At 36.8% G+C, this 12,417-nt stretch overlaps 1 protein-coding gene across 3 annotated transcripts in view; it reads right to left on the reverse strand.

The window, feature by feature from the left end:
• Positions 1-1,509: 1,509 nt before the first annotated feature.
• The window catches only part of SFSWAP (splicing factor SWAP), a 41,751-nt gene continuing 30,843 nt past the window's right edge, over positions 1,510-12,417 (reverse strand). For 2 of the 3 annotated variants that reach the window (XM_026037773.1, XM_026037775.1), the window contains 5 exons: positions 7,880-8,035; positions 6,507-6,632; positions 4,323-4,493; positions 3,428-3,500; positions 1,510-1,873 (listed from right to left, as the gene is read on the reverse strand). In XM_026037773.1, the coding sequence (XP_025893558.1) occupies positions 1,808-1,873; positions 3,428-3,500; positions 4,323-4,493; positions 6,507-6,632; positions 7,880-8,035 (592 nt within the window). In that variant the 3' untranslated portion in view covers positions 1,510-1,807. The remainder of the gene's footprint in view (positions 1,874-3,427; positions 3,501-4,322; positions 4,494-6,506; positions 6,633-7,879; positions 8,036-12,417) is intronic. The other variant, XM_026037774.1, reaches the window with a different exon arrangement.

Below are 12,417 nucleotides of genomic sequence, written 5' to 3' on the forward strand. Positions count from 1 at the left end.
TGCACAGGACATTATTTTAGGGATTGCCAGTTTTGACTATTTTTACTGGCCAAAAAGGAAAAAGAAACACAGTTTAAGTAGAGTTCTGTCACTCTGGGTGAAAAATATCAGCAAGTGACCTTGACTGCAGTACGTTACCATGTTACCCAATATTTGCATCTTATCAACGGTGGTGGAGGGGGCTGCTGCATTTCATTTGAACCAAAATATTTTGCACTGGGGTTATTAAGCTGTGCAGTTCTATGAAGCTGATGTACCAGTTAGCCTGTGAATAATTTTCACTGCATGCAGTTCTCTAATCTGTATTTCTCCACCTGATCTCTGCAAAACTTGACATCAGAAAGTGAGGCACTGTCTTCACAATCTGTTTACAGGTCATGGAGATTTCCCAAGGTCATTAMAACTCCATTCTTTGTGAAACTAGAAAACTGCCAAAGACACTCATCTTTGAATATACACATTATAATAAAACCACACAGTTCAAGCAAGCCTGGGGAAGCATATACATCTACCTTTTGTGTAGCAATGGTATTTAGTGAGATTGTTCTTTATAAAAAAGTTTACTAATTCAACTTGATCGTTTCTAAAGCATCAGACCTCATTAAAAATCGATGGGAAAAAAGATAGAAAGGCAGAGCTCCACGGGCATCAYTAATCTAAATCATCTATCATCTAAACATACTTATCGTGCAGAATGGCCTCCTTTTGCTGACTGTAATATCCATTACCCTAAACATCTTTCAATATTTCCTTCCTTTTAGTAGTCTTAACCCCTCTAAGTYAGATTCACAACCACTAGTTTTAAAAGATTTACATAACAGTAAGTAAAGATCACAAATTCTGCTCTACTTGCAAGAACAGTGGAGGATTCTTTAATTTTAATCTTATTTGCAGTGATTGCTTTTTTATATACTTGCTTTCAAGCTACCTTTCAGATAATTTTCATAAAAAATAATTAAAATCTCACTGTAATAGCCAAAATGTATAATAAATAAGCCTGAAATATACTGAGTTCACAGGCCTTCTGAAAACTATTAACTGGTATTTGTCAGAAATTCATATAAGCTGGTTACTATCTGTCTCCGAAGAAAATACTTATTTAGAAGAATGTTAAATTTAAGTATGTCTGCTGAATGATCAGAAAATACACTGAAGAAAACACAGACATGGAAAAGAAGCTACTGACTACTTGATACTGAATTCATAGGGTCAGCACCTCAAAGGGAGGCTCACAGACCATGCTAAATAATGGACAGAAAATTACAGCCCTGTGCAGAAAACTGTTCACAACTAACATGCCCAAACCTGCATCTTTACATCACTGTGTCCACGAGGAAGATGAAAAGTGTTTCTCTGCTCAAGCTGCTCCCTCAGGTACCTACAAGGTTCTTTAAAGGGACAAGGTATTAAGAACATACAGAAATTTTAACAGAAATTAAAGACTCCCCAAGAACTCTGTAGCTAATGAAAGGCGTTTCCTTCTTTATTGTTGTGTAATACCTTATCACAGAAACATGATATTTACAAATATACACATATAGACTGCTGATCATAAAATGTTACTGAAGAATTAGTCAAAAAAATCAATTTACAAAAAACCAAAAACTTTCCAAAGAGATTCTGTCTGAAAAAAATTCAATGAAATTCCAAGGAGACAGTTCTGTACAGGAAGGTAGGTTTTAGCTCCTTAAGTTCTGATAATATTAGACAAGGGAGTTGTGAACCAAGCTCAGCTGTACATTTGAGATGAGGCAGTTTTTATGTATTTTTTTTCCCCACAATTTCTCAATGGTCAGTTCAACGGCTCTCAGGAGGCACTGGTTTGTATGTTTTTGGAAGCTGCAAGCATTGCTCTCACTTTGGCCATAAGATCCTGCAGAAAATAAGAGGAAAAAGATTAGACTTGCATGGGCTTTAAAGAGCTGAAGCTTGTGATAACAAAACCCTGCAYGAAACCTCTACCTTATGCTCTAGGCACATAGGATACTCAGTCTCATGATTGTCAAATCTCAAAAAAAAATTTACAAATCCTGTGGTCAAACCTTAAAATGTAAAGGTAATTTTAAAGCTGAAACAAAAATTTACAGTGTGGTGGGATTTCCACATACATTGGTCTAACTGAAACACAAGACCTCTGTGAAACAAAATAGCAACTCTCAAATATGCCTGAGCATCTAGTAGCAACAGCATTAAAACAGCAAATGAATTTCATGTAAATGGCATTAGATAATTGGGCTGCAAAAAAACCCACAAAAATATCTCTCAATATCTCTCAGTAGTGAGTTACAAATTACTTAAAAACATTTCATAAATGCAATGTAGATTAATTAAAATATCCGGTTCTGACTGAACATATTTCACCTGGAGCTCTCAAAACACTTCACATGAGAATTCAGCATCATCATTCCCATGTTATAGATGGGAGAATTCAAATGAGAAAACATACTGAAGTTGGCCAAAGTAAGCTAGCAAACTGGCAGCAAAACAATCTTGCTACTAATTAGGTAAATTGGATTTTTTTGCTGCTTCAACAAGATGTTAAACTAGACTACATTGGGACATATGTTGCAGATTCCAAAAGAGCAAAAGCCCATTTGCTCTTAGTTACTCTTTGTGAGAAGTACAACATGAACTATATTATAACACGTTTTGGAAGCTGCTGGTCGGGGACATTTTAAACTGACTTGCAGTTCAGTGGCACTAGTAATCTYTCCTTCTCTTACATCTGCATTTTCAGCAAGCAGACCACTACCAGCTTGCAGATGCTATGCCAGAAAGAACATTCAATACAAATGCACCAGTAATCTTTTTTAGGGAAGCCGAATGCATGCAGTCCACTGCACACCACACTGAGCCAGGTACTTGGTACTATTCATCACAGGTAGTCATGCAGTGATTCACAGCATACGCAGAATATATCAACAAAATCATAGCAGCAAAACCTCACATATGTAAACAGCAACAAAGGTAGAATCACCGACTTGAAGTTACTGCTCAAGGCAAAGCATACGTGCTTTAGTTTACAAGACAACATATTTTTCCTCTGTTGCCAGCCCTTACAAACCTAACCTCTGCAAAGGTGATTCTCCTTCATTCTTTCTTCCATGAAAGAAGTTAGAAATACTACCTGGTAAGAAAGGCTCTCAATAATACCTGCTGTTGGCAACTGATAGATTGTTCTTGCATAAGGTGAACTTTCTTAGCAGTGCATTAAACTGTTTGACCTTTAGAGGTTTGATGACACTTGAAAAGACAACAGCTAGAGAAGTAACATTTATTTTTCTGATAAGCAAACAGATTAAGAATGGCAATGAGCACATCTCTACATCTTATGCAAAGCTCACAATTCTACAAGATGTTAAATGCAGAATATAACATGATGGAAATACTTAATTRGGCAAGATGTTCTGGATTTATTTGTTTGTACCTGAGTGATTTTACTCTGCACTGAAGAAACAATCGCTGAAGAGATCTGGCCATCTTTTTCCTGAGAAACTCCCCTAAAAAGAGATAAAATCCAAATTAGAAATGCACAGTATATGGTTTCAAGATTCATTCCACTGAGCATCGTAATTTGGGGCTTTATGGTACAAGACACATATATTAGTCAACAGTCTCCTCATTCTACTGGAAGCCACTATTAGTCACAGCTAGAAGAATTACTCATGTAACTGATATCACAGAGAAATCTGAATAGTAGGCTAGGGATTTTCCACAGGCACAATGTATTTGGTGGAAATAATTAATCCCCAATCCCTCAAACACATTATAATTTTAAGACATTGCCTTAAATTGTACTTCAAATAGTTATCACATTTAGTGACAGTTATCAATTGCTAACTCAGAATTAAGTAGTAGAACTTCCGGTGCAAGTTTTATTTTAGGAGTATGTCAGGATGTTTACTTGAAATAGAACCACAGTCTTGTGTCTTCCATATTAAATAATCATGTTTCACCTCTGAGATAATGGAAACATTGACAAAATTTCTACATTTTTTTCCATTAAAATAGTAGGTATAGCATAAGTAATGTTAGAAGTCTCCCCATTTTTGAAATGTAATCCTAAAATTTCACTAGATTGCATAAAAACTTCAGCAGGCAACATATACAACGTCTTCATTAGACTCTGATGCACACAGTGTCTGTCTACCAGYGTCTTCTACTTTTAAAGCAAAAGAAAAAAACTAAATAAACCAAACACACATACACACACATATATATTTACATATAGATAACATTCTCACCATACAAGYTAGGACAAAAGATACACGCATGGCCAAGAGACGTCAGCACTGCCACATTAGAGTAAGAAAATGGATTACCTGGAGCGTTCCTGGCTGGATTCCCTACTCTCCACAGGAGAGACACTAGTTGAATGTACAGAATTTTTGTGGGTGGATGGTTTGCCTGGTGATGCAGGTGGTGAAGGAGACCTAGCTTTGGATTTGGTACGTGATCTAGAGCGCCTCTTCTTCTTCTTTTCATGGGGACTTCTGTGAGAAGGAAATAATTTATTGATGGAGATATACAGTAGAATTAAACTAGCTGGGTGGAAGCTCTTGACATCTCTAAATGTAACCCTCTTCCACATATTTCTCATGCACTGAGCAAGTATTAGRATCTTACCACAAACTACATTTCCATGTTCACATAAAATACTCTCTCAGTAGCCTTTCTTAAGTCATATTAGGTTTGGCAACCTAATTGTGCTGAGTTGAGGTTCCTGAGTTCCTTACCTGAATACTGCTTTATAGATACACAGAAATTACTTTCCAGTATTTGTAGTTCAAGGGAAGACAGAGAAAAGACATTGGAGGCTTGCAAAATACCTTTGAAAGAGAGAAGCTCCTTCCTGAATTATACCAGAGAGTTGATGCATTATGAGCATATGTCCTTTACAACATTTCTAGCCCACAAATGAACAAACTATGGAACATATGTGCAATATTAAACTATGTTACAACATAGTGAATTTACATATAAATATTGCACAACTCCAATGCTCAGAATTTATCATATGAAAGCCTAATTTTTATACAGAAATTAACATTCAAGATTTAAAACTGCAAAATCACAGAATAGTTGGGGGCTGGGAAGGGACCTCTGGGGATCATCTGAGCCAACCCCCTGCTCCAGCAAGGTCACCCAGAGCTGGTTGCTCAGAACAGTGTCTGCTTGGCTGTTGAGGATCTCCAAGGATAGACACTCCACAACCTCTCTGGGCAACCCATTCCAGTGCGCAGCCACCCTCACAGGGAAGAGGTGGGTTAYTATTACCAGTAACTTGCGTTGGAGATTAATTAGATATAAATGCATAACTATTTATTAATTCTTGGGTACTTTCCAGTCCTTTGAAAGTACTAGATTTTCAAGGTCTCCTATTTCCTTGTGTAACCACAGTTAATAAACACTCAGCTGATTGCTGTCACACAAAATTCATACTTGCTTCCAGTTCTCAGGCAAAATACACACTACTCACTCAGAGAAAGCCCAAGTAAATTAGCTTATAACAGAGCCTGAACCCAAAGCTTKCTTCTATTACAGCACTGTACAAAATGCACTCGGCAACTGAAGATTGTGAAAAACGGTCCATCACAGCATCCAGATTTCACTTGAAAAATTAATAAGTCATTGCTAAGAGTACTAAAACAGTTGGCTTTTTGCGATCAGAGATGCAATATATCCTCATCTATGTTTAACTCCAGTACTATTTCTTCCATCGACCTTTTTTGCATTTACTGCTGTATTTTATTGTGCATTGTTCTGTTTTCTGTTGGATGTCTAGCGGAAGCTTCAAATGTCTATCTATATAAACAACATTGTTTAAAGAAGAATTGACTTTGCTTCACAATAGATCATAAAAAGTAATTCACGACTTAAATTGCTGAATGGTCAAGCAACAGACAACACTCTGAACTGAAAAAATAATGCCAGCATATGAAAAATTCTTGCCTTTATAGAAGGAAAAATATTTTRAGGTTCTGAATATTTTCTGCTTAAACAGATTTGCAAGATGAATTCTACAGAAGCTTCTATTCTCAAGTTGATGAACACAAAAGCTCTTCAAAATACACTGAAGCTCTCATTTAGGCCCCACATATCAATTAGAGGCTGACAGAGATTTCAAGTTAGCTTTAAAAAACAAAAAAGTATTCTTAAAAATCATGAAAACGAGCTCTTTGCTTCTTATTCCACATGAGATATGGAGAAGCACATTGAAGAATCTTTATGCAATGTGAAGAATTCTGTATGCCTCCTTTAATAACCCCCATGTGTTCAGCTACATGCACRCTGGATGTGCACATGTAGGGTATGAATGATTCTCTTTCACATTGCTATTGTGCAGGGATATAGGTGGAAGGATAAGGCTTTCRGGCACAAGCTTGCAGATATTTTACTTCTGCAGAAGTTTGCTGCAATAGCAAGGAAACAGCGAAACAGCAGTACGTGTTTCAAGCCCTTTCCCAGGCTGGAATATGACATTATCCAGGACTGGGTACACTCACCTGGAACGCGTGCGTTTCCTACTATTTCCAGGACTATTACTAATGCGATAAGCTGTTGGGACACTCCTTTCCTCTCTCCGCCTTTCTGGTGTGTGAGCTCTTCTCCTAGGTGACCTTGACCTTGACCTAAACAGGAAAAAGAATACATTAAAAAGTTTAWTTTTTGTTACTTATGCTATTTATTTCATTACTTCTATTTCAGTGGAATTCTGCTGTCACCAAACCCAAATATAACACCAGTGAAATGCCTATTTGATATCAGTGTGGGATTTAGTCCCCAAGACTTGTCAGTTGCATAAGAATTTCTAACTCATCTGATATATTTAGGATGTAGCTATCCCTTGCTTTTCACTTCCAACAGGGAAGAAGCAGTTCTCTTTGAAACTGTGTGCTAATGGCAACTTGTGCATCAACAGGCACAAGGTTTTGCTTTAGTGCAGACCGTCACTTTTTGTAGCAACAGTATTCGCTGTTACTCTGCTCAGCGGCACATTTTCAGAATTGCAGCATCCAAGAGAAATTTTTGTTTCCAGTGCATCTCTAACACTGACAAGTCCGGGACGTTTTGTCCCTGATGCTGCAGAATTATTGTAATGTAGTCAAGATTTTCACCTGTACAAGTGACTACCAACCCACGACCAGCACAGCCTGATTTGAAATACTTTTTCTAGGGATAGAGACAGAGAGAAAGAAGGAATGGATGCCCAGTTAAGATCAGACATTAGTTTAAACACTTTATGCTTTTTCCTCTGTGATTTGAAATTAAGTAGATGCACAAGTAAAACACGAGTAAATTTTAGTAACCAAATCAATGCAATGGGAAAAATCCTGAAGGTCAGAGGGAAGGAGAGGGAGAAGAGCATAAGATAGAGATCCTACTTGAAAGAAAACAAAAGAAAAAATGAACCCCTARTCCCTCCCRAATTCTTGATAGCAGTAATTTTGATCCCACTGAAATATGTAATTCTGATMATTTTGCTTTAGAAATTTACTTCAAAGCCCTTCCAATTTATTACAGGTATTACTTCACTATACATACATCAAGCATTCACCTTCTTGAAAATACCTAATTTGCGTTGACTAAAAGAAGCATTTGTGAATCACTGCAGACTCACACCATATATATAAATACATGTTTAGAAAGARGCATACACACATATACTTGCACCATTTCTCTTATACCTACAATTAGACAGACCTACAGAAAATAAAATAAATCACAACAGCATGTAAGTTTTGCAAGTTATCACCTTTTTCACTTAGAAATCTGATCTTTACCAGGCCTTTCAGAAGGATAAAAAAAAAGAAGAAAAAAAGAACAAAAAAAAATCCAAAACAAAACAGATTCATAAAGTTGGGGGTCAGTCAGACACCTTGACATTTTACCAGGATTTCCCTCAAAAGAGCTCCAGCAGTGAAATCTTTTCGTTGTCGAAGCTGACTGATAATTTTCTCGCTCTGTTGCTGCTGCCATTGATGAGCTGCTCAGACTCGGTTCCATGCTCAGTGTCCCTGTGGATGCTGTGAGTCTGTGATACGGAGGCACACACTTCACATTCAGAATAAAATGTGCTAGTTTGGGAATTAACTAGAATCCTGTAAAGGCTCAGGCCCTTAACCAAAAGCTGAACCTTAGGGAAACATGCCTATATGGACCAGCCTAAAAAAGTCCAAACAATCAGAAAGAAAAATGCATTAGCTTCATTTTTATGAAGTGGAGATGATATTATTATTTTCGTTTGGTTCTACAACATTCTTCCAATTACTAATGTTAAGAAATTTGGCCATTAACCATATACAATTAAAAACAGCTTAGCAGTTTTACTGTGATACATCAATCGTTAATGAGGCTAATTGCTATTTCATAAGACACTCTATTCCTTTAAATAAAGTTAATATCACTCGTACTTAGTAGGGTTCCAGAAGCTCAGTATGCTGCAAAACTTGGCATGTCTCATTGTGGCATAAGAATAGAAACCACATGGATAGACACTGCCTCAGCAGTAAGGAAACAGATTTGAAAGGAGAAAATAAAGATACCTGCTTTTATAAGCTACAGATACTTTGAAGGATCTTAAACTTCAGAAACTGAGGCAGACACACACATATGCTTAAGTTTTATCCAACCTCGCTTAAGAAGTATCCGACTAATAAAGCACTGCATTTGTGACTCATTAACTAAATAAAGAATCTATAAGACTTAGCACTGCTTCACTGAGAGTATAAAGAAAGATCAAACTGAATTTAATAATAGAAAATAGAATAGGTCTTCTATTCTATTTTAAAACTGAACATCCAAATACCATCTGACCAAGTCGCTAAATCACATAACACATACTGAGCTCCTCTGCATCCCCTCCTCTCCCCTTGCGCACAACCACATGCGTACGGTACCGCATTAACGCACAGCACGTGCTTTCTATTTGACCAAAGAAATGAAGACCGACATTAACATGGTCATTATTGACACTTACTGTCCACCCACTGTGAAATCTCAACTCCTTGGCTACAACACCCGCGACTGACAGTCTACACGGCTGTAAAAAGCACTCTGAGCAGATACAAATCTGTCACGGTGCTAAAACTTAATTAGAAAAAAGGCACCAATGAGGCACTAACTACAAGTGATTGAAAAGGTACCAAAGGCTCTTTGTTTTTCAAGACACATTTAGCAGGTTTGCCTCATGCTTGGCATTAATTACTATCTTGTAATTGCTAGTTATCTCTTTGGGACTAACACTTGCGCAGCAAGCCATGCTGTAACACCTCATGGTGCTGCTGGACATGCCTTACTGCTATCCAGGATTTTTGTTTAGATTAGATCTGTCATAATGGTCCAGAATTAAACCCACAGTATATCAAGCATTTAATGARATTAAGTTTGGTACAAAAAGTAACATGCTTTTACATAGGGGAGCTGCTCTTGGCAGACTATATGCCCCAATAAAACTGATGCATCTGGGCTCCTTACCCAAGGATATTTTAATTTGTTTCTATATAGTAGGTTTCGTTGCACTATCTAAAAAAAGGAATATCAAAAAAAAAAAAAAAACTTGAATCAATTTGATGCTATCAGAACAGTATTTTTAACTTCAATACTGCTGAAGATACATTAGAAAATATATTTTTAAAATGCACAAAAATAAAGATTTTTAAATGAAACAGAGCCTGTAAATCTTTAGCAATTTAAAAGCAAATGATAAACTACTAACATAAAACAATATACAGGGGTATATTRCAATATTCACTTATAGGATTTCAAGCACAAAATCTATTTTGAAAATAAATATATAAGCTAAAGAAACTGTTACAAAAAACACCCCCAAATGCCTAAAGACAGCACAGGCAAGTTCTACATTTAACTTTGCTTCTCGCATCTATCATCTTTAACGACTTTCACAATTAACTACTGACTATCAAGAGTGCGTTAAACAGAAGTTCAACACATGCCCATATGGAGACCCCACAACATCTAACGTTTCAGGAACGTTAGGAACGCTTCCTGAATACAGGACGTGATGACTGGTCATTAATACACTTTAGAGTTTATTATTTATTAACACGCAACTGCAGCTTCTCTAATTAGAAGTTATGAAATATGCATAGCTCCTCTTCTGCTAGTCACTGTTAAGTGTAATAGTTGAAACAGTTTAAAATCTGAAATACAGTACTTTAATTGTGCAGATATTTCAAATCTAGTAGAAAACGAAAATCTGCTTATTAAGGAAAAGATCTTGTTATTCCAAGTTACTTCATTAACGGGTTCCATAGCAATAAATACTGAAGAAAGAGAAAATTATAGCTTTTGTTTTTTCAGTTCACTCAAGAAGATAAGTAAAAACATCAATAATTGATCTATACTGAGATTTGGAGGTTAGAACACACATTTTGTAGATAAGAGAATACCAGCTACACCACATAACATCAGAGACATTCAAATGAAGCAGAGTCTTCCCCCTTTCCTGGCATACATGAAGATTCATGTCACCTTCCTTCATTCTTCCCAGACAGCCACAGTTCCAATTCTTTCATCTTTTTGTCAGCTCAAATAATGTTTACAAATATGCTCTAAGCTCCCCTAACTCGTATACATAATTCTTAAGGATTCACTCTAGTTAAGGCCTCATTATTGCCATACAGAGCAACCACAAATTTGCTTCCCRTCTTACAGATACTGCTCCTGTTTAGACAGTGGTAAAACCACCTTCTTTGCAACTGTGGAACTTGTCTTCCACCTGACAATATTTGACTGATCCAGCCTAAGGCCTAAGACCTGCTTGTCTTTTACTTTTTTTTTTTCTTTCTTTCAAGTTATAAAATTTATTTCAAGTTCTATTTATTTTTCCATCRGCTTGCTGTTTACTCTCAAATAATAATAATGAGAAAAGTTAAGTGTAACATAGTTCTATTAAGGTAAACCAACACTGTCACTATATTAAGTAGAAGATTCAGGGAAAGAACATTAATAAATGTTGAGCTACAAGAGGACAGTGGGTAGAAGGTTTAGGTATAGCCATCATTTTTTGAAATGCTGTAGATGGAAAGTCATTCAGATTTCTAACAGGTCTCCTACCTGTTGTAGTGGCTGTTGCAAGTGCTTTACATGGTTTGCAAAAAAATTCGAAGGGAATTGGCAGCCAGGGAGCATTAATGATACTGCTGCTAAGTCTCAGAACAAACAGGTTTCTGGACTGAACTGAATAGACCCTCAAGAAACCTGAGCTTAACCTGGTAGAAAAGCTTCCATCCAGCTCTAAGTTGGGTGAAGTTTTAAGATCTTGTGCAAAACATTCTGAAATTTTGTCATACAATTGCAAGCTTCACCTAGCCAGCATCGTCTTTTGGACTGTTCAATCGGGGTGTAGGATTCAACAGCTGATATCAAGAAAATATCCAACCAGATTTCATCAGGTGTTCATTCATTATGCTAAGGTTAATGCACATMTGTTACTTGATTTGTGCTTGTAGACACATTCAACATGGCATCAGCAGAACCAAATGTAGACCAGTTGAATGAATTCAAACTTCTATAAAGGCCCAGGCATCTCCTGATCATGCTGAAGTCAGTGAAGACACATCCTAGTACACCCCAAACAGGACTTGCAAGTTCTCAGCACCACACACAAGCTCACGTCAGATGCAGCTTTGTTGCTATCAGATTTTGCTGCATACCCCAGCACTAGAAAGGATCTTCTCAACTGATTCTTTACCTTTTTGAAGGTACCAAGGAGGACAATTTAATTCTGCCATCATTACCGTGATATTCGTCCTTGATTTAACCACTAAAACAGTGGGCAAATACATATAACATAGCTTAGATGGACTGCCATGGTAGCTTTGAGTGAAGACATGGTGAGACAGCAAACTGATGAGTAATTCATCTGAGAGACTTTTCTAAAATCTCCTCAGCTCTAAAAGACTTGTATTCATTTGTTAACCATAGAAAGCTTCATGCAGCATCATCCCCTTTTCACACTGGAATGCACAAAAAAGGAATGACACACAGTAATTTGGAATGTGTCCTAAAATATATGGATGATAAAGGTCATCAAGGTCAAACACTGTCAAACAAGCAGCATGTCAGACTGATCGTTAGCCCTCTGCACCAAGTTTTTGTTTAACTTCTTGCATCTCTGAATAGCAAAAATATCTGCAGCAAAGATGTTAGTTCACCTAAAAATGTAATTTAAAAGAACAAGTTCAACATCATTAACACTTAGTAGTATCAGTTTTAGATGCTTTGCTAAACAAACAAATAAAAAATGATCAGAGCAAATGAGAGACCAGAAGTTTTGGCACATTGCTGAAAGGGGTACAAAAAATTTGAAACATACCYGAGAGCCTGCTTTTCTCAGGAAAAAGCATTTAGGGTCATAGATTGGGCCACAAATATTAAATGAAAGGAATATGC

The sequence above is a fragment of the Nothoprocta perdicaria genome, unplaced genomic scaffold (assembly GCF_003342845.1).
Source record: "Nothoprocta perdicaria isolate Ctin4 unplaced genomic scaffold, notPer1 scaffold_2, whole genome shotgun sequence".
NCBI classification, from domain to species: domain Eukaryota; kingdom Metazoa; phylum Chordata; class Aves; order Tinamiformes; family Tinamidae; genus Nothoprocta; species Nothoprocta perdicaria.